The sequence below is a fragment of the Lutjanus erythropterus genome, chromosome 5 (assembly GCF_056507025.1).
Source record: "Lutjanus erythropterus isolate fLutEry1 chromosome 5, fLutEry1.hap2, whole genome shotgun sequence".
Taxonomy (NCBI): Eukaryota; Metazoa; Chordata; class Actinopteri; order Lutjaniformes; family Lutjanidae; genus Lutjanus; species Lutjanus erythropterus.
This window is the reverse complement of record NC_139321.1, coordinates 34,286,942-34,309,692: the sequence shown is the minus strand read 5'-3', so window position 1 is coordinate 34,309,692 and position 22,751 is coordinate 34,286,942. Positions and strand designations below refer to the sequence as shown.

General features: G+C 37.6%; 2 protein-coding genes and 1 pseudogene across 5 annotated transcripts; all 3 read left to right on the top strand.

Annotated features, from left to right (window-relative positions):
• Positions 1 to 389: 389 nt before the first annotated feature.
• asb5a (ankyrin repeat and SOCS box containing 5a) lies at positions 390 to 14,135 on the top strand. 4 transcript variants are annotated; one of them, XM_084719707.1, is made up of 8 exons: positions 390 to 895; positions 3,190 to 3,269; positions 5,573 to 5,680; positions 5,929 to 6,079; positions 7,632 to 7,766; positions 8,904 to 9,095; positions 10,486 to 10,630; positions 13,995 to 14,134. In XM_084719707.1, exons 1-7 carry the CDS (start codon positions 691 to 693, stop codon positions 10,611 to 10,613), a joined length of 999 nt encoding a protein of 332 aa, XP_084575833.1. In that variant the 5' UTR covers positions 390 to 690; the 3' UTR covers positions 10,614 to 10,630; positions 13,995 to 14,134. The 4 variants fall into 4 exon arrangements, 3 of the variants coding, with proteins under 3 accessions (XP_084575833.1, XP_084575832.1, XP_084575834.1); XR_014770627.1 differs by having other exon boundaries at positions 392 to 895; positions 10,486 to 10,735; positions 13,995 to 14,135; XM_084719706.1 differs by lacking the exon at positions 13,995 to 14,134 and having other exon boundaries at positions 392 to 895; positions 10,486 to 11,118.
• LOC146327210 (uncharacterized) lies at positions 13,982 to 14,837 on the top strand (annotated as a pseudogene).
• A 1,203-nt stretch (positions 14,838 to 16,040) lies between these two features.
• On the top strand, positions 16,041 to 22,313 carry spata4 (spermatogenesis associated 4). The gene is made up of 6 exons (XM_084718461.1): positions 16,041 to 16,297; positions 17,906 to 18,035; positions 18,290 to 18,408; positions 19,825 to 20,045; positions 20,326 to 20,436; positions 20,876 to 22,313. The coding sequence occupies exons 1-6, from the start codon at positions 16,197 to 16,199 to the stop codon at positions 20,968 to 20,970; spliced, it is 777 nt and encodes a 258-aa protein (XP_084574587.1). The 5' UTR covers positions 16,041 to 16,196; the 3' UTR covers positions 20,971 to 22,313.
• The last annotated feature ends 438 nt before the right edge of the window (positions 22,314 to 22,751 follow it).

Below are 22,751 nucleotides of genomic sequence, written 5' to 3'. Positions count from 1 at the left end.
TTACCATGATTTGAAATGAATTAAAATATATTTTTTTAAGTATCATTTATCCAGAATTAAATAATATCATGAGTTTAAATGACTGTAAAAAATGCAAATATTGAATTATTTTTTTAAAATCTCACTAACTTTCAATGTATGCAAAGAAAATTAAAAAGAAGTTATTCAGATTTAAATATCACCATGATATGAAAATAATCCAAATGTTTTAACCCATTTACCAGAATTAAATACTATAATGAGTTCAATGTATGCAAAAATTAATAAACTATTTTTTCATATATTTTATCTAGATATAAATGTCAACATGATTTGAAAGTAAAGTAAATATTGATATGTATTTATTCATTTATTTATTTGTTTATTTATTGACTGTCATTTATGTATAATTAAAATAATTAATGTCACATTTGCAACTGGAACAGGTAACACTGTATGTAAAATGTTAGTTGCATAACTTGCAAACACACGCCCCCCACACCCACACACATTGTACACTAACATTGCATTAGTTTCTCTCAGGCACAGTAGCAGCAGCTGCAGAGCATTTTTTTCCAGCCTGTACTTTGTCAGGACCAGCCAACCAGTCAGTACACTGGGAGCAAAAGTAGGCTACTCTTGTGCTTTTTGAAGTGGCATCTGATCCTGCTTTCATCATAACCAAAGCCCCTCTGTAACGTGTCGGAGGAAATGTCAGTCCCAACAGGGGAACTCACCAACAAGCCCTTCGCGACCCAGTTGTCCAATGTTTACTTCAGCATCTTGGCACTGTTCTGCTTTAAGCTCTTTGTTAAGATTTCCCTCAACTTGCTGGCATACTTCTACATTGTCCGTGGGAACCGTAAAGAGGCTGCCAGGATATCAGCAGAGTTCTATGATTATACTGGCCAACAACGTGAGTACTCTGACAAAAACATAAAAAGCCTTGAAAAGTTCTTTGCTTTTATTCAGGTGGTGTCTTTGTTTCACGCACTGCGTCAATTTGAGCATTTATATTTGTGTGTTAAAGGCAAATTTTATGTAAAATGCAACCACTATACACCAAGAAACATATTTGTCCTGAGGCGTACAGGGTCATAGGTAGAAAATATTAATATTGTTGACATTAAAATCAAGTTGAAGTGCTCCCCGCTCCCACGAGCACACACACGTACTCACAATTTCCGTGTTTACAAATGAGCTATAAATACTGCATTGCTAATCCAATGAGTATAAGAGCCATTAAGTGTATTCACATTAATACATACAGTAGATATTAATGATAGCCTACTTTTCTTTCATTAGCGTAATAGCTACTTATAAATCCTCATCTGTACATTCAATATTAAATGAAGACACAGTAGGCTGGCAGCTCTTTTCCTCTAATGTATTAATAGAACACAGTCATGATATCCCCCCCTCCCCTCCCTCCCTCGCCCCCATCCTGCCCTAGTTTCCATTCCCAGCTATGCAGTGCACCCTTTCACACTCAGACAGCAACCAAAACAACACTCTACATTCTCGGGGACAGGAGGTCCGAAGGCACATTCTGGGGGAAGCGAGACACGGCGACAACATAATCTGTATCTATCATTCAAGGGGATGTTTCATTTAGAGTGGACCCACTCCATGGAATACTAATTAGCCAAGCTTAGGGTATTAGTCACAGTCCTGTAGATATGGTCTTTCTTGTTCTAAGAAATCTGTTTGATGTCTGTGGCTGGCTCTTTTATGTCCGTATTTCAAATTAATGTCAGTCAAGGAAAATAGGCTGCATGAATAAAAGAGCATGAATTTCCTAGGAAACATTAGGTCGATTATTATCTATAAATTATGATGAAAATGGACGAAGATGAGAATGATGATGATGACAAGCACGTGTGGAATGCAGCGGGTGTTATTCTGGACATTGACTCAGGTGTGCTTAATGTTTTGTTTTTTTTTGCCAAAGTTTTGTCAAATGGCCACAGTCAGTTTTTCAAATTCATATTAGTTTGTTTGTTTAATGCATAAGGACTTTTCAAGTACTGTTCGTCATATAATAATATTAGGGCTGGATCCGAATATTCAGATATTTATTTGTTAGGCAGGTATTCCGTTTTCAATTTTGGGATTCAGATAGTTTTGTTTGTTTTTTCTTTGTGAAATGTAATCTATTAGTGATGCACAGGTCAAGGTTTTTTAACATCCGCAACCACCCAACTGACCCGTTATGAGAACCAATCTGCACCACCCAACCTGCAAAAATGTGTTAATCAGCGTCTCGAACCCGAACCGACCAATAAACCACCAAATTATGCATTTCAGCAGCACAACTGTCAAGACTGAGTGTCACGACGCCCTCCAAGGGGCTGATGCTGCTCGAGTGAGCAGCTAGAAGCTGTCAAGCCGAAAGCTTCGAAGATTCGCTGGTAATCACTTCCAAAGCTCCAAAGCCCACAAAATGGTATTTGGGACAGCCCTACATAATATGCTGCCTCATGCTCTAACTCTTGGAAGATGAAGGGCAAAATATGACTTAAAAGGTAGAAATATGACTTTGATAAACATATCAATTAAATTTTGTGGTTGTGATTTCATTAAGCAGTGCTAGCCTTACCATTACATTGATTTTCTCGTCCTCTTGCATGTAAGGATTTGCTGTTTTGTCATTTTATGACAGTAAATTAAGAGTCTTTGGGTTTTGGACTGTTGGATGACAAAAGCAGAATTTTTTGAGATTTTACTGACTAAACAATTAATTGTGAAAACAATCTGCAGAATCACAAATAAAGAAAATAATCATTAGTTGCAGCCCTAATATGAGGGTAAAATAATGTCATAAAGACATAAAATCTAAATTGTTTTCACTGGTACTGCTTATTTTTGTTTACTTGCATATTCATTCAACATAAGAGAGTAAGTATTTTACAACCACATCTTCAAGCTTGAATGATTGTAATACAAGAAAATAAATATATAACATTTTCTGCATATATCAACTGTATGTACAAATACTTCCCTGTCATTTTTACTGCAGGGGAGATAAACTATTTGCACATGTAATGTTCTGTTGAGGTTCTGACTATTATCTTCTTGAACTGTTAGTAATGATGGGTTTGAGACTTGTTCTGTTGTTGCAATCACTGTAAGCAGCTCTGGATAAGAGCACCAGCCTGATGATAATAAATGCAAATAGATGTAAGCACTGAATTCTTATTTTCACTGCAGGATCCTGGGCAGACCGCTCACCCCTCCATGATGCTGCGAGTCAGGGCCGCCTCCTGGCTCTGAGGACCCTCATTTTACAGGTGAAGAGAACACAGTCCCCTGGGAGAAGCCATGTGCATGGCCTCATCTGTACACATGGGGTCTGTTGTAACTGTCCCCTGGGCAATTCGCTCTGTATCACTGCCTTTATAGACTCACAGTTTAGATGTTAAAGGAGAAATCTGTGCCAAATTTACTGTAATTTATCATAAAATGACCATGATATGTCATCAGAGGTTGAGGAAACATGCTAAGTTGAAATACCCGCTTCTTTGACAGCAACACTGTAGCTGCAGTGTCCTCATTTAAAATTTCTACTCAGGGCCAGAATAACTGGTTTAGTCTGCCTGTTTCTAGTTAATTAGAGTTCAAATTAATGCATATGCCCAATGTCCAGTGAGGAAGTGTCTATTCATGAGTTGTAAGAAATCATTAATAATCTTTTAGAAGGAGTGGATGTTTATAACTGTTAATGGAGTCTGGCAGGTCGTAAGACAGGCAACTACTAAACTCCAACCCCAGAGTGTATATTTTCAGAGCAGTGGGCTTTTGTTTTCAGGATAATGGGCTTGGCTTTACATGGACAGACAACTGACTATTATAAACAGCTGATCAACTTAAAGGGGAGGACACATCACTGCTTTTTATTGTCAAATTGCAATGTTGCACCTGTCTTGCGCTCCTGCGGTGTTCCTGCAGCCTGCTTGAGCTTCCTCAAGTCTGGGGAGGAGAGACAACTCGCTTCAACCATAGATCATATATTAAATAGGAATTCAACCTGTTTTATATACCAAGTATGGGTCCAGCTTGCTATTTGGACTGCAGTAGGAATTTTTTGACAGAAAATTTCTACTAAAAAATGTTTTGGATGAAAAATAAGAAGTCAGTAGGATTGTGTGGAACTGTCTGTAATCATCTAAATTAGTCCATCTGTAACTCCATTAGTTCCAAACACTAAATTCTGGCATTCCTATAGTTAAGTCAAGGCTTCAGTATGTTTTGAGAATACCTCTCTCTTTCACTTGGAATAACAGTGTATAACAAGATTATACAAGATTATAGATTGTATGAATTGATTTATAAACAAAGATTGATATTTAAAGGACCAGTGTGTAGGATTTAGTGACATCTAGTGGTAAGTTTGGAGATTGCAAACATCTCATCTCTCCCTCCCCTTCCTATGTTCTGCAAATAAATAAGATAATCCTTATCCCACAATTGTGAAATCTGCAGTGAAACAGCAGCAAAGTGGATAGCAAAATAAAAAGAAGCATCAATACACATCGTACTGCATCAATAAATAATAAATAAGGAATCAAGAAATATAAACAAGAACGATATGGCCAAGAGGAAATATAAAAAATAAAGAATAAGAACAGTTCATATAAATGAAATGAGAATACACCTGAGAGAACTACTGACTGCACATTACAAAATCTCTATAAATCTTACACACTGGACCTTTAACAGGGCATGACATTGTTGCTAAAGTTGTCGGAGGCCACAGCTTCCTCTTGGCCAATATCGGTTGCCTGCAACTTTGCTGCTGCACAGGTTGTAAATTACAATAAGCATAAGGGTTGGAGCAATGTCTTAAACAGTCAACGTCTGGCCCTTTATGATAAATCTTGTGCATTAAGTAAATGTCAGGTGAAAAGCAATATGTTTATGACATTACTTACCCTCTTGGATAATGCAGGCTTAAAAATGTTTTTTAAGTAAATTAATAAATCCTTTACGCTTTCTATTTCATTGTGTCACTTATATTGATGCTATATTATCGTTATTCTTTTGTTACTGTAATGTTGGAGCAATCTGGCACAAGAATTTCCTTAGCGATTAATAAAGTTCTATCTTATCTTTGTTCCCATTCACTACAGAGTAGCCATAATATAGTAGTAGTATCTAAGGGAGTTGACAGAATTGCTAATAAGTGAGGGGATTTCTTCTCCCTCTTGCTTTTTCAGATGCTTACAAACTGAAAAAGTGTGCTATAAGAGAGGAAGCCATTTCAGCTACAAAGCCAACAATGTCTTGTTCTCAACTCAGACGAGCTTGTGACAAAGCAGTGATATCATTACAGTATTTTACACAGTAATTTATAAGCTCTTTACCAGACCCATATTAATTCTTCACAGTAATTAGCAAGCTTATTAATCTCTATTGTTGTAATGTGGCTGTACTGTATAGTTTGTGAATAACTAACAGCCGCAGCTGAGGAGAAAGGGTCTGTTTTATAAAAGAGAGTTACTTCCTGGCGTTCACCAATAGAGGTTAACAAAGGTCATGTATTGCTCAATGACCCCTCTGACTTTTAAATGTTTGGGGCTGTTTCTGTTTCCAGGGTCACAGTGTGAATGTTCGGACCATAGACCATGTGACACCCCTTCACGAGGCCTGTGTTGGCGACCATGTCGCTTGTGCCCGAGCTCTCATTGATGCGGGAGCAAATGTAAGTCACGTATTGGCCTTTAATGTTGCTAAGCTGCACAGGTCAAATGTCTTTTCCACGGTTGGGGAAATCTGGGTTGGGGCAACAAATGAGCAATGCACTGCTCCTCTTCTACAGTCACTGTAGAGCTATTAAGTTGTTGTTGTTGTTGTTGTTCCCCTTCAACTGTTCCCTCAGGCTGCTGCTATTAGTCAACTTGCATGGTTAAACAAGGCCTAAAAATAACAATTAAAAAAATGTGTTTACAGGTCGATGCATCTACAATTGATGGAGTCACCCCTCTGTTCAACGCCTGTACAGTTGGCAGTGTGGCATGTGCTGAGATTCTTTTGGAAAATGGAGCAAAACCCCAGAGCCTTATATACAATCCCTCACCGATCCATGAAGCTACAAGCAAAGGTTTATTATGTCAAAATATTCTGCATACATGACAAAGTGCATTAACTAATAGATCAGGTAGTTTTGTATTGACCTACTGACTTAAGGGGATAGTTCGAATTATTTGAAGTGGGGTTGTATGAGGTACTTTTTGATAATAGGTGTATTACCTACAGAGAGGAGTACCAACACAGAAGCAAAGCAATGTACTGCTGTGAACAGGGTCAGCAGCAAAACTTATTTTAGCCACATAAAAGGCACTAAAAAAAGTCTATAAACTGTAAATACAAACTTTGTCTTTACTGAAACTAAAGCCGCAACAAGGAGTTTTTAACTGGATATGAAACAGTCTGAATTTGATACTTATGCCTCTGTATGATCTACATAAACCAACAGGACCATCTCCAAGAAGAGCTGCTTTTTCTATTGTTATTATTAATGCCTGCCACCAGGTCAAATTCTCCATGAAATCAGAAGAAATGAGCCTCAGTTTACATTTTTCCAGGCTACAGTGAGTAGTGTGTCAGTCAGTTAGAAAGAAGGAGGAGGAGATTTTTATTTAGATAATTTTTTTTTTAGATTCTTTTTTTTTTTTTTTTTTTGGTTATTACAGCAGAAGCACTACTGCTTTTGTCCACGGGGGGCTCCAAAATCAACAAAACATGAACATTCCCTGTAGTAGCTTTAAATTATGCCTTTAACTTAATTTATACTAGTCTTTTATTTTTACTTTCTTACACTTGTTTTCCAGTACTCATACCTGTTTCATTCTAATAATTACTTACTATAATAATAATTACTATAATGAATTACTTTTTTGAATGTTTAGAATATTTTCAACCCTTTACCTTACCGTCAGACAGCCTTTTCATACAGAAAACAGCCGTTCTGCAAGTCAAATATCACTCTCTCCCAACCAACCAAACTCCTTTGGCAAAATCAGTAATTTTACCTTTCAGAACACGTCATTTCATTTTACAGCTGCTCGATCTGCAGGTTTGTGTTATTGTGTGGCTTCAAACAATCAGGACTACCCTTTTAAAACACAGAGGTAAAATCTGGGTCTGGTTGGTTTGAAGAGGGCGATATTTGGCTTATATCACAGCAGTTTCCCATCGCAAAAAAGTTTTAAAAATATTCTAAATATAGCAGTCCACAGCAGGACATTGCAACTCATGCAACCCCATTTCAAATAATCCATACTATTCCTTTAGTGTGCAGTACACCTAAATAATGTTATGTGACAACTGTCACAAGTAAGTTCAAGTGCAAGAAAATTTATTTATGCAAAAAATTATGTTTTTGCTGCTTATATTCAATATCATTACAAAATTTTCACTTGGTATCTACAGTATGAACCAATATCACATTCCAACACTGCTAATTACATCTCACACTAGATCCAGTCTTTCAGCCTGTATTTGTGTCTGTGCTATGAAACTCTTTCCTAACAAACCTGCAGTGTGAAAAACAGCCTTAAAAATAAATCCCAACGTGACCCGAGCAGACAGCTTGGAGAATTATCTCGCATTGTCACTTACTGATTACTGCCTTCATGCTCCATTACTTCCAGGTCATTACGGTTGTGTGGAGGCTCTGGTGACTTGGGGGGCAGATGTGGACATGGACATTCCTCACCTGGGCACAGCGCTCTATACAGCCTGCGTCTGCCAAGAGCTGGAGTGTGCCAGGAAACTCCTGAGGGAAGGTCAGCTCGCAGCACAGTGTGGATCTTTACATCTCCACACAGAGAGGCACACATCCTATATGAACACACACACAGATACACATAAGCACATTTGTTGTGCACAGACAAGGAAATATATACACTAACACATGTGTGCACATAGTGGATTTTAAAAGGAAAAGCATTTAGCATTTTAACTTTATATTCAAGGACTAATGTGTAGGATTTAGTGGCATCTAGTGTTGAACCTGCAGACTGCACACACCTCATCTCACCCTCGCCTTCCAAGCATGTAGGACAATCATTTGTAGCAGTGGCTGCGAGACTCTGTCTATAATTTTCTTGATTACCAAATAATCTGTCAATTTTCTCAACTGATTCCTTGTTTGATCCAGAAAATTGTGAAATGTGTTGTGTAGACTGGACAACTAATCAATTAATTGACTAATTGTTGCAGCTCTAGTAGCCATGCCCTCTGTAGATATGAACGGCTCATTCTAAGGTAACAAAAACACAACAATTCTTATTTTCAAGTGATTATATATTAATGAAAACATGCTTATGAATAATATGAAATTTTACACTCTGAACCTTTAAAACAGAGTAATGAAATAAATAAAGATGAGCCATTCTTTAAGAACACATTTGTTTAGCCTTATTTCGGTATAATTTAATTATTCCTGATGAACTGTCGAGGACATGATATGACAGGCATTTCCAGCACCGCAGCAATAAAACATCCAGCAGCAGTTGTTAGTCTGTCAGTTTTTTTTCCCAAAACTGCTAAAAGTCTCGCTAGAGATCATATAAGGACAATTCAATTTGAGGAAGGAGCGGCAAAGCAGTCAGCTCACAGCTGACTGATCACATTTTCAAGCTATTTGTATGCCTGTATCGCTCGCTTGATTGAAAGTAACAAGTTCACATCCATTCTCTCAGGTCTGTTGAAAGTCATTTCTGGGAAATGTAGGAAATTGTTAGCTAGACGAGGGCAGCTGAGGGGAAGCAGGTACATAAGAAATGTCCTGTAAATAAGAACATATAGTCGCAAAGTAACTCCTAGATTACAAGGAACAACACGTTCTGATCTGATCTGACATTTAAGTTTCTCCAGCTGGACTGTGAGCTGAATGAGTAATCAAGTTGTCCTGCATACAGGTGCAAATGTACAGAAAGGCAAATCCTTGGAGTCACCCTTACACGCCGCTGCAGAAAAAGACTGCACCGCTGTAGTGAAGCTCTTGCTGGACTTCGGTGCCGACATTAATGCCAGGAACACAGAGTTTCAGAGGCCGGTAGACGTGGCTCCACCCAGCAGTCTGACAGAGGGCTTCTTACTGCTCTATGAAGGTAAGAGAACACTTGCAACTTGTTTTTTAAGAAACTACAGACTTGTGTTGGCATCTTTTTTCTCATATGTATGTCTGTGTTTGAACATTTCCATCAACAGATGTACAGCTCCAGTTCCAATAAAGTTGGGACGTGTCTAAAATGTAGATAAAAACACAACATAAAAACATTCTCAACAAACACAAGATATGTAATATTCAAACTGATTAACTTTATTGTTTTTGTAAATATAGACTCATTCTGAATTTGATGCTTTCAACACATTTAAAAAAGTTAGGAAATAATGGACGTCATGTGCTCCAGGCTAAAGAGGAAAAAGACCATCCAGATTGTTACCATAGTAACTTCAAAAGCCAGCATTGGTGATTGTATGGGGTGTGTTAGTGCCCAAGGCATGGCTAAACATCATGTCTGTGAAGCTACCAATGATGCTGAAAGGTACATAATTTCACGATTTTATATGAGTACACATGATGTTAAAACAGCCCCTTTTAGAGCCCACTGTACTCCACAGTATGCAGCCCACATACCTGAACCTAGAACAAATGAGAAAGATTTAGGTTGCATTTAATGATATATTCAGAATCATACTCAAGGTTCCAAGATGGACAAGTGCAAGTCGTACGTTAGTGATGGGTAATGTTCCACATTTTCATGCAGCATTGAGGAATTTTATGTACAAATGTAGGTGTTGATTATTTGATTAAAAAAATGTAATCATTGTGATCTTTACTGAGCCTACACAGAGTGACACAAGGTACTCCTCTTGCTTTTGGAAACACTGGCACAAATGTCTGTATGCGTTTTAACTATAGTGAACTTATGACCTGCCATGATTGTATTATTATGTTGCTGCCATCCAGACAGCGTCTTTTTCAGAGACATCCCTACTTATTTCAGCGAGAAAATGCCAAGACACATTCTGCATGTGTTACAACAGCGTAGCCTGTTAGTAAAAGAGTTCAGGTACTAGACTGACCTGCCTGCAGTCCAGACCTGTTTCCCATTGGAAATGTGTGGGGCATTATGAAGCACAAAATACAACAGCAGAGACCCCGAACTGTTGAGCACCTGAAGTCATATTTCAAGCAAGAATAGGAAAGAATTTCACTTTCATAACTTCAACATTTTTTTCCTTGGTTGAGTATATATTTATAAAAAACAATAAAGCTTATCAGTTTGAATGTTTCATGTATTATCTTTGTACTGTATTCAATTTAATATAGGTCAAAAAGCTTTTGCAAATCATTACGTTGTTTCTGTTAAGGTTTCACACAATGTCCCAACTTTTGTAGAATGACAGTTCTGAAAAATACCATCCAACCTCGTCAGTGTTTTTCTTTTGTAAGTAATTTAGCTTATATATTGTTTTATTGTCTCTTTTTCATAGCCACACCACGACTACTGAGCCAACTGTGTCGTCAGTGCATCAGGAACTGCGTTGGCCGTGACAGACTCCACCTTCTTTCCCACCTTCCCCTTCCCAACATGCTCAGGAACTACCTGCAGTACCAATGACAGGCAGGCCAACCAAGGCCAGTCTGCCTAAATGGGACTCACAGAAAGAAGGGCCTGACACGGAGAGCACATCATCGCCATGAACTCTCCCTACCTTTAATTTAGTTTAGTTAGTCAATGCAGTAAGAGCAGTTAATTAAAATTAGTCACCAAGTAGGCAGTGAGTAGCTGACAGTACCAGGTTGTGTTGAGCTGGCTTGCATCCCATATATGACCCTGGGCCTGTATGAATATAAAGCAGTTTCTATGAAAGAGCTTGCATGCTTAACCTTTCCTGGATAAATTATAATACAATACTACTTGCAATTCAGGTTTGCTGTATTTAGAAGATTAGATGCCTTAATAGTGGCAACAACTACCAAAGAGTGATGCACTTTGAAATCTTTACATGAGATTAAAATATTAGAAATGCACAATATGTGTGAATGAGTATTCATAGTTTTGCATTGATGTACAGTCCAATGCTGTGCACACTGCTAGATGATTAAATTGTTTTGAAACCTGCTACGTTCCAAAATAAGTTGTCTTTGTGCATTATGCAGGCTGTGTGAGTGGTAATTAATGATGGCTGCCGTAGGAGAATTATTATTTCAAAAATTTTGAAAAACAAAAATAGTTGACGAGTGTTAGCTTGGATTACTGAGTAATGACAACTGGAGGAGGCTGACCTATTTGGAAAATCCCAAATGGAAAATATGAGTGGGTGAAGCAGCAAGCCTTTGTTTCTATTGCTGAGACAACAGCTAGTGCTGCAATTAAATGAAGCTCCTCAGGCGTTATGAACAAAACAATCATATGAATAAGATAGCAGTATGAAAGAACATAATGCAATTCTGAGCTGAGGTGTAATTTCATGGTTATATTACATCTGACAGATAGGATGTCTGTGTCTGTATTGATGAAATCATCACTGGTTGAAGGAAGACTCAGTTATAAACACTTTGACATTACTGAAATATTACTCAACTACAAGTAAAACTACTGTGGTAAAAGTAAAAAGTATTCTTCTCAAAAACTACTCAGAGCATTGGTTGCTTTTTATTGTTCTGGCCAGAGGTCACTGTCACTTCTCCAAAGCTGTGCCTGCTGCTGTGCGAATGAAAGGTTTGGATATTAATTCAAATGGTAGGCTTATACAATAGTTCGTTATAATTTTACTAAATATATATATGTATATGTATATATATATATATATATATATATATATATATATATATATATACATATATATATATATATATATATATATATATATATATATATATATATATATATATATATATATATATATATACATATATATATATATATATATATATATATATATACATATATATACTAAATATATACTTTAAAGCATACTTAAAGCTACTACAAAGAGTTTTAACTGCTTATGAAGCAGTTTCAATTTATTACTGATGCCTGTATGACCTAAGTTACCGAGACCATCTAGGAGAGGACTGGCTAGTTCTGTGTAGTTATTAATGCCTGACACCGTGTCGGATTCTCCTCGAAGTCAGATGAAACAAGCCTCTGTTTACATTTTCCCGACCAAAGTTACAGTGAGTTGTAGTTAGTCAGTTAATTTTATTTTTGACATTATATGTTGTAGTTATGGTGGTGGAAACACTACTGCTTTTGTCCACAGGAGCCTCCAAAATCAACAAATATTATTATTTTTTCTATCTTCTCAAAAACTAATCAGAATATTGGTTACTTTTTTAACCATTGATTTTTAACTTAAGAGTAAAATTCAGACTTGGAAACAAAACCCTCAAAAGTACAAGTATCCCCTCAAAAATACTTTGGTTGCATCCACCCCACCCAAATCATGTATTTCATAATATCTTATTTTTCTATAGACTCTTTTACAGTTTGTAAACAGCGATGACAAAGACAGGTTGCGCGCACAGTTTAGCAACGGAAGTATGGCAGACCACAACAGCTTGTCAAGCTATGCAAGGGCATTAGCCACCAAAGATCGCTAATGCTACTTAAACAAATTGACTTTGACAAATGGAAACTAACTTCCAGATCCGTATGGTATTAGTGAGTGGGTAGAAGATGTTAGTAAGTGGCCCAGTATTCAGTGGCCCGATATATACACCTATTTGTTTTGAAACCTAGCGTGTACACCCGCGAGAAACTACAAGCATACAAGTCACTGGATGCTTATGACTACATTATCTGTGGACATGTGCAGACTGTTAAATACCATGACAAAGACTCTGAGTTATGTGTCTTGAAGTCAGATATCCTTCCTAGTCAAAGACAAGGGCATAAGACTGCCATGTATGATGTGTGGGTTATAATCAATAAACCAGAAAACTACGTCCTGACAGCTAAGTGTACCTGCTTGGCAGGGTAAGTATTATTTCGTATTGTTGGCTTGCTAGCTAGCGAGTTCACCTACATAGCTAGTTGTTATGCAAACATGAAATCTGCTTCCGTTTACCATTATTCTCACATATTTCAGTTAATGTCTTCACCTCAACTCACTGTAACTCAGCCGTAAGCAGGGCATGAAACTAACTCTTTCATGAAGTACACTCAGTGGTAAGTGGGTTCAGAATTTCAGCAGCCAGTATTATTTATTTGCAGTCAAACATGATTGAGCTGGGGTTGGATACACGTTAAATTACCTAGAAGAATTATGAGATGTATGAGCCACAGACAAAATGTGGCTTAGAGGAAGTCAAGCCCTGGTCATAACTTGAAAATATATATTGGGTTGGCTTTTGATTTATTGTGTCTTTTTTGACATTTCAGGCCTGGTTCATGCTGCAGCAATATCATTGAAAGTTGAGCTCTGTGTTAGAATGGGGAGGACAGAGAAAGCAGCAGTTACTTCTGGGGTACGCATGTGGAAAGACATAAGCAGAAAAGAAGTCAAGCCAGCTCCACTGAGGGAAATCAGCTTCCACAAACTAAAGAGGCTAGGCAGGCAGCTTCCAGCAGCTTCACAAACTGCTAGGAAGAGCAGAGTCACACCCAGAGACATGGAATAGTTGACAGAGTTTAGATAAGTTTGCTCTTTCCATAGTGCATTTAATTCATTTTCAAGATTTCTCCTTAGTCTGTTTATACCATAATCTATCCTTAGAAAGGTCTTCCTTTTCAATGAAGAGATGAAAATCATAAAGCTCTATAGTGACAGTTTGAGTAATGTCAATATCATACAATGTTAGTTAGTGTTAGTTTAGACCATGTCTGTGTGTTTTGCCTCATATTATGGATTCTGAAACTTCCATAGCCTATTATTTATGTACACCTGCATTTATTTAAGTTCTGTTTTATGATTTAAGTAAGAATTCAGTCAGGTTTCTTAAAATGAATATTATGCAGCCCAGTAATCATGTCTCTTTTTTCATCTGTCATCAGAGTTAACAGATGAGGACATTCGAGAACTGCAGTTTGTGGAGCAAGATGCTGCAGTCCTGACAAGTCTGGAGAATAGTGACGCAGAAACAGCATCATCTGACAGCGATGCAGAGGAACATCCCTGACTGCTTTGTTTAACCCAACACTAAGGGAACTCTCACTGCAGGCAATGCAAGTGAAATGGTGAAAAGGTGAAACTAAAGACTAAAGTACAACCTCATCAGTGTGAGAAACTAGAATTTGTAACACGACAACAGTCAAGGTCAAAGGAGTGGCACATGTATAGGGCTGGTCGAATCACAAGCTCAAAATTTCACCATGTAACTACAACTGACAGGACCAGCAAAACATGCCTGATGGACATTCTGCAGTACAAGACTGAAGTATTCACACCCATGCTCTCAAGTACAGCTCCACGTTTGTGTGTGACGTTAGCTACTGTGACTTTGTGGTGGAGAGGAGTAAAGAAAAGAGGAGTTCATCGTGCAGCGTATCCTGAGGAATCAGGATTTACTGCAGGAGGCTTTGCCAAAAGCACAAGATGTCTTTCTCTCAAGTGTGTTACCTGAACTACTCACAAGAAGACATGACCGTGCCCCGGAGACACAGAGGACCTGCAAAGACTGTGGAAAGGCCAGATTTTGGCACAATGATCAGCTGTTTCAAATGCAGTAACCACTTTCACTACAGCTGTGCACAGATCAAAAGGAAGCCAGTGACATGGTTATGTAGGGAAGGTCTGGGCTGAGGCTTGAGTGCATCCACTGATAATCCTGGAAACATAATGTACAGCATTAGTAACCCTTCCCTTGCAGTTTTTTTGTTGTTATTGACAGCCAGAGGTTGCAAGAGAGAGAGAGAGATTATTTACTTACTTTAAGTACAGGCTCTGAAATTTTCAAAAGTTTAAAAGTAAAAAGTAGTCATCTGAAAGATATTTCTACCAGCTGTTTTGTGCAAAAGTAACTGAACCTTGCCTTTTCTCAGTAGTTGAGTCTCCTCTCATCTGTATCGTCTTGGTATGTCTGTTGTGTGTAATACTGTATGCACTGATGGAAACACCAAGTAGATCAGTTCTGATTTTGGGAATTCACCTCAAATGCATTGAAGCTAAAGTAATGAGTCTGTTTTGGAAGTGTAATGTGAAGAAAGTAAATATATTTGTGTTAAAATGAAGGGAGTAAAAGTAAAAAATTATCAGAAAAAAAACACAAGTAAAGGAGATAACTGAAAACTTTTTGTAACACAGTATTTGTACTTAGTTACTTCCTACCAGTAATGACTGCATTTAAGTGCACTTTGTTAATAACATCACTACAAACAAAAGTGATATTACACTGACTTGTTGTTTGTGTAGTTTGTCAAGAGCCACCCTGAGATCAGCTGAGAAAAAAAAGTGTAAATCTGTATTCTGGGTACAAATCTGTGCATAGGACTAACAGATCTGTGTGCACAGATTTGTGAACTGAGAGTACAGATACACACTTGTTTCTCGGCTGACCTGAGAGGGACTGTAAGTTTGAGATGATCTGGATGAAAAAGGGACCATTGTACACATGAAGGGGAGCTAATGTTGAGAGGTTTATCACCACACATGAAATCCTGCACCTGTGAGTAAAGTACGTTTGAAAAATGTTATTCACTCTATCAAAATTCATATATGGACACAATGGAATAATTCCCTTGAAAGAGTACTGAAAATCTTTATTCAAGAAGTACTATTACATTACTGAAAAAGTAAAACTACTGTTTTGAAAAACAGAAAGTAAAAGGACCACTATGAGTATTAGTTACTTTTAACCACTGATGTTCAATGCATTATCATGATCAAGAGCAGGCATTCAATCGAAAGAGGTTTCTGTTTCTAAAAATCTTAAATTTAAATTACTCCCACTGAGTACTTTTTGATGACGTCGGCTGTTAAAGGGTCTATTTAATATTACATACCAATAGTATGAATTTAGGCACAGCTCAAATTCTATATGTTAGGCCTACAACCTCTGAGGGGCAGTAAACCGCCTCGCTGTCTCTGTGCTGCCACAAAGAAGTGTGTCGGCTCGTTGCCATGGAAACATAAACAGAAAGATAATCCTCTGATCAATCAAGCTATTTTTTTAGGAAACGTGTCGAGTCAATTAGGATTTTACATGATTTCGTAGATTGATTTAGTTAACCGTAAAAACACACCAGGCTCAGAGCAGTATGTCTTACACAGAGTCTCCCAAAAAGACGGGACTGCCGAGAGAGGTCCTGAAATGGCTGCAGAGCCTCGACTTGTCTTTTTATCCGAAGAATGTACGCAGGTAAATGTGCACGTATCTGTCAGCTATGTTAACTTACAGTACACACTTCTCAGCAAGCGCTAATTAAAGAAGATCAATGTCCAGACTTTAAAACCAGGAGAAATTGAGTTGAAAAGTCCGTTTACAGTCTTTACATAGCAAACTACAGTTCTACTGGGCTGACTTTGTTAAAATAGCTTTGGAAAGTTAATCTAGCTAAATGCTGTCTAGTTATCTGTATTTTAATGTGAAAGAGACAGTTTCCCTTCATTGATTAATTGAAACGGTTGAAATAAAAACAGATGAGTAAACTCTCAGCCTCATTTCAAAGAGGTGGATGAACTGACTTTACTTGTGTTAATAACCTCCCACTGCTAATGAGCTCAGTTAGTGCTTAATATTGTAATTAACATGCTACAACCAGTATTAAAGGAACAATACGACACAGTATAGTGCAGCAGTACATAAATACATGACAGGAGTACAGAGATACATAAAAACAATGAGAAGAGTAAGATTACTCATGATTGCAAGTTTGGTTTAAGCCATGTCTTAAGTTTATATTTAAAGTAGGGCTGGGCCTTTGGGCTTATGAATAACATCTCAATAGTTTTTTAACTGTTCCATAAACAATATGTATCTCAGTATATACATTTTCTATAAAATGACATGGTATGAATTCTTAAGTAGTGCAAACATGACGATCTTATAAAACATGATGCATTAGGGCTGAGTGATATGGACAAACTGAAATATCACAACATTACTGACAAAATACCTCAACTGATACTGCAACAAAATTGTAGGGGTGACTATTGAGATGAGATTTTTTTTTAAATTAATAATCATCAGTAATGTGGATACAATGACAAATCGGGTAAAGTCAAATAATAGAACAACTTGAACAGGCTTGTAACTTCAGAAAATTACATCACTTTTCTGTAATAAAGCCTTTAAAACCAGGAAGAGACAACACTTATGACATATTATGATAACAATATCCAAAAACTTAAACTAAGATATCTAGTCTGGCATCACAAATGTAATATATTGCCCAGCCCTCATTTAGAGGTTAAGAAATTGGTGCTCTGTCTTAATTTAATAGGTAGACTATTAGTGAGTGGATCTGAATGAGAAGACTTACTGCATCTACTGTACAACACAGTCACCTCTGGTAGCTGCCCTTGTTGCCCTGCTGCTACTATCCTTCTGCTTTATTAATTGTCTCAGTGCAGAAGGGGCAGGTCCATGTACGACCTGAAAGATGATGCAAGAGTCTGCAAAATATCAAAAACTATTAAAATTAAATAAGTTGTACTTTTGAATTATTCGGTGGGGGTGATAGCTATTGGCCTGTCAACTATAAAGCTACTTTTTTTTAAACTAAAAGAGGCCTAAATGAGATGAAAAATCAATTAACAGGAGTGTTCTCTGTAGCACCACACAACACAAAAGGTAGTAAAACATAATACAGACTTATAATGAAATACTGTACATAGAATATGAATAAAATAATCAGAGATCACAAAACAGAAACGTAAATGCAGCCAAGACAGCAAATTATTCAAAGTGGATTTCAGTGCTAAATATAAATATATTCAGTATGTTCTCCTCACATTTCATTTCCAGAGATTTTTCCAGCGGTTACGTTGTGGCGGAGATATTTTCTCGTTATTACCCCCAAGAGTTTCCAGTGCATTCATATGACAAAGGAACATCACTTTCTGCCAAGCAGGTGAACTGGAGCCAGATACAGAGGGTAAGAGGAGGGGAAAAAATCTAAAACTATAATGAGCAGAGAAGAAATCTTTCTGTTCAGTTCAGTTGGCATGAAGTTTAAATGCATTTCAAGGTACAGTACTGCTACTGATTAGTTTTCCCTGTACAGGTGTCTTCTGCTGAAAGAAATTAATAAAAAAGACTCCACTTTTTCCACATACACTCGAAGGATCTGAAACAAGAAGGTCATATTTTGAGTATTGAGATAATTACTACAAGTTTTTATTGTCCCAGTCTTTACAGAAGCAGAATCTGCACTTGATGAAGGAGGTCATTGATGGAACCATCCACTGTAAACAAGGAGCAGCTGAGCTGTTGGTCCAGGAGGTTTATACTATTCTAACTAACAGAAGGTAAGAGTTGCCAGGCAGGAAATTAACACAGCTTATTACAGGGCGCTGTTGAATACTCTGTTCTGCTTGGTCAGTTATAGCATTCTACAGTCTGTTATTTCTAAATTGCAAACCACTAGTATGGACGAAGTTCTAATCTGGAGAACTTAACAGAACCAATAAAACCAAAAGTCTTGAATCAACCTGAATGACCCGCTCACTGTATATTATCCATAATTTAAGGCAGATCCAATAAGGTTTTTTCTTTAACCACTCAGATAAGAAAAAAGCTAATTGTTCTACATTGCATGCTATACTTTTTTTTTATAAAATCTTAACAAGTTAGTTTCATTTTGGAACGTTAGCAAAGTGTCAGTGCAAAACTCAAGCTTATGTGCTTAGTTTCCTAGTTTTGAGGGGGGTTTTGTTTTTGTTTTTTTGAGACATTACTGTGAGTTGTCAGTTGCTGATGTACCTCATAGGGTTGTGTGAGTTCCTGGAAAGATCAAGTACGTTGGTATTACAAATTACTCACGTCACTGCTTTGTATTCCAGCTGAAAAAAGGAAGGATGCTGACACTGTAAAATGACTATATCTGGGTCACAAGGATATTGTGGAAAGCATATGAAACAGACAACTTTTCAGCCTCCTGCCTTCTCCATGTGGTATTATTATTATTGTGCTGCAATGGCAAAGACAACAGTTGTGTCGAAATGTTTCCCCTCACTTTACTCTGCTACCAGTAACTATAACCTACTCCTAAACTACAGAGGGCACCACTCTGGGAAACTGATAAGGGAACACAAACGCAGCTCTGTATTGCTTTCCATTTCCTCAGAGCTTAGCCCTGTGAATAAATGATCAACACCACTTGGAAACAGTAGAGAGGAAAGAAGAGGTACACTGAAATTGCTACAATTATTGAAAGTGGAAACAGGCATACGCTGTTGTAATGATGTGCAATGCATTGTAATAATATATTTTTTAGTAACTAAACTACAGCAGGGGTTGGCGTCTGGGTCGAGGGAGGAGTAACGTTAGCAGAAAACAGAAAAAGCATGAGTTCGTTTATTCATGTAGTCTAATGGAGACATCAGTTTACCATGAAAAATCATGGCCAGTGGCAGACATATTTGCATAGTAAAAGCGGGGCTTACAGGAAATAAGTCTAAACACAGATTCTACAGCTGTGTAATCAACATTTGCTTCATAATGATAAGCTAAAGCAAAAATGTTGTCTGTTTTTAACAATATGTGGGCAATGAAATAAAAAACATTTCCACCACACTAACTGGGTTCTAGTGCACTTCAGCCCATCTAATGTGAAAATACAACTGACAAGCATGCCAGGCAGTTGGTATACAACGTATATGTGAAGTGTTAAATTCTTAAATATGATAATAGAATTATGTAGGTATTTTAATCTCCCTTCTCAGCATCAGAGATGTGCAGGGCCCAGACTCAGACTTCACTGACCGAGCATATCAGGAGCTTCTGCCCACGGTGGCTCGCTCAACCGCCTCCCAGGCCATCAAGAACAACTTGAGGATAACAGAGATCATGGCTGAGCCAGACATCAGAACCAACCAGAAGAAGGCAGAAGTCATCCTACACAGGCACCTGGAGCACAAAGCTGCAGAGAGGATTCTCTCCCACGGTGAGTCACCCAGGGGTTATTTTGAGCTTTCTATAGGGGAAAATATATGGTTGCTGTTAGAATTTTTCCGTTTTTTTCCTCTTTGATCTGAACTGTCAGATTTCATCACGTTGATGCACTGTGCTTCATTATGACAATGATGCAAGAGTGGTTAACACAACTCACGTGGACAGAATGTTGGCATACCAAGTGTAGAATATGAGGTTAGATAGAAGAATTTCAAGATCTGCAACTATGATCATTTGCCAATTGGTTTGATTTGCCTTTGGTTTGTTGACAGGACATTTTAAAGTGAAGCCTAATCTTGGTCAGCTGGCAGACAAAAACCTTGTGCCATCCAGCCACGGTGACGAGTGCATTGACAGTTCTTCATCTGGAGACACTATATCAAGTATGTGTCAAGTCCTAGATTGTCCCTAAACAGGAATGAGCAGAGATTATTGATTTTGTGAAAGTGCTCAAACACATCATTTGGATGTTGCAGATTCTGAAGTTTTTGTGTTTTTTGTGATCGTTGTTTGAGACACAATAATGTCACAAAGCTCCCTTTAACAATGTGTGCTATTACTTAAATTTACATTTACTCAGAGGGGACAAAGTTTACAAGGTAATATTTCACTCAGTAGGGACAGTATGTCATTTGAAGGCTGTATTAAAGGCACAATAACAAATGCTTACTTGTCAATATGAATTCATGCTGTACATTACTGTGCTTTGTTACTTTTTTCCTGGGTGCTAAATACCCTAATGCACAAAACATATTTGATGTATTGATGTAAATGTAATTGCAGCTGTACTACCAATCTGTTTTCTGCTTTCTGCTATTTTAGAGTTGCATTCCCCGCCAACGTTGAGCAGAGCTGCTGTTTCCTTTAAGGAGATAAAGGTGCGTCAGCCTGTCAGACGCTCCCTGGTTAAATATTAAACTAACTGGACGGAGATCTGTAATCTCTTATTGTATTATGTGTGTGTCACTTGATGCATTGACATGTTTTTCATAATGAGTCAACATATGGTCTATTTTCAACTATTATGCCCCAAAAATATTTACCAAAGTATAATTTGTTTTGAAAAACAGATGACGTAACTGTTTGTTATGGCTTATGTAATGTTACTGTGCCTCTGCCATCATGTTTGGGTTATATCTGTTTGTACCAGTAGGTGGCAGCATTGAGTCATGAGCAGAGCTCTCCTCAATGGTTTCAGACTGAAATCCAGTGCTGCAGGTGTACCAGTGACAGAGAGGAAATAAATCAGTATATACAATACTGCCCTCACTGCTCATCTGTTTATGTTTTTCACTCTGTTTAAGTATTTATATGTTTTTCAGAGCTCCCAAGGCCATTGCTGAAAATGCATCTTCCCTTTTTTTTACCATCTCGGTGATGGTAAAAGAAGAAAGATGCGACAGACAAACCTTTTTCTCAGTCTGCATTCTAGCAAATTATGAACAGCCACCTGCCAAACGCTGGTAGATTTATGCTGTCGCTCATTACGTTCACCCCCTTAGGTAATAATTCTGATTACTGATTCCTAAATTGGCTTGCTAGACTTGGGGAATAACCAGTCAACGTGACATGTAGACATTAAAGCTGTTTTCATTTAATCATTAATGTCCAAATTGTCTAGCCCTTGCTTGCATAATTTACATGGACTGAAATTAAGAATACCGAATAATGACTAACTGGTTTTGACTTTGAAGGTGTTGATGACCAAAGCCAGAAGATTTTTTGCTGTTTTTCTTTGAATATAATACATGATAAGATGAATTAAATGTGCTGATATGCCCTGATGTAGTATTGAGAGCAGCAGCAGATGCTAAACAGTTGTGACTGTAGGGAAAAAGTAATCCCATAACTTCAATAATGATTGGATAGTGTGTCCCTAAAGACTCATGAAAAATGAGATGAAAGATCACTTGTTGGAGGTGTAGAGTGCTGTTCTTAGCTTTCCTCATTTCTAAACATCTTGAGGACCCAAGGATCATGCAGGCTTTCTCCTTTGGGTGTAAATGACAGTCCATGAGTTAGTATAATTTAACTAGACAAGGACAGCTTGCAGCATTAATGGCGTCATATCGGATCACCTTCGAGCTAGGTTACATCACCTTATCTGTCTGTACTGTATGCCAGTGTCTGCAGTGGTGTCCATCCCCACAGACACATTTTAACATTTTTAATAATTTAGTCACCGTGAGCAGGTCACAGTACAGTTATTCTTCTCATGGTCTGGTGGTTGATGATTTTCTTCAGTGCTTCTTACAACTAACAACAAAATGCATCTGTCTTTGAGGACAGCAAAGTTAACTTTAAGGTTAGCGAGGAGCGCTTGAAGTGAACTTTTTATCTGCGACTGCCCCAGAATCTACTTTCAGCTGTCCCAGACTTACAGCTATTGTCCCAAATTCCAGTTCTTTTCTCATCCTGCCTAATAAAAGCAATTTTTTTTAAGCATAATGTAATTTTTTTGGACTGTTGCTTGGACAAAAGAAGAAATTTGAACATGTCACTTTGGGCTCTGGGAAATTCTGATGAGCAATAATCACAATTTTTAGACAAATAATTGATTAATTGTGAAAATAGTTGACAGATTAATTGATAATGAAAATAAACATTAATTACAGCCCCAGACCATAATCCACATCAGTTTTAATTATTCTTTCAGTTACCGGCTGAGTTACTGTTTCTGCAGACGTGTCTCTAGTTG

Bases quoted from the DNA above. Each gene is read 5' to 3' on its own strand.
- asb5a (XM_084719707.1), top strand. From the start codon at position 691: ATGTCAGTCCCAACAGGGGAACTCACCAACAAGCCCTTCGCGACCCAG. The intron at 6,080-7,631 runs GTTTATTATGTC...CATTACTTCCAG, and splicing joins CCATGAAGCTACAAGCAAAG to GTCATTACGGTTGTGTGGAG. The intron at 7,767-8,903 runs GTCAGCTCGCAG...TCCTGCATACAG, and splicing joins CAGGAAACTCCTGAGGGAAG to GTGCAAATGTACAGAAAGGC.
- spata4 (XM_084718461.1), top strand. From the start codon at position 16,197: ATGTCTTACACAGAGTCTCCCAAAAAGACGGGACTGCCGAGAGAGGTC. The intron at 18,036-18,289 runs GTAAGAGGAGGG...TTATTGTCCCAG, and splicing joins ACTGGAGCCAGATACAGAGG to TCTTTACAGAAGCAGAATCT. The intron at 20,437-20,875 runs GTATGTGTCAAG...CTGCTATTTTAG, and splicing joins ATCTGGAGACACTATATCAA to AGTTGCATTCCCCGCCAACG.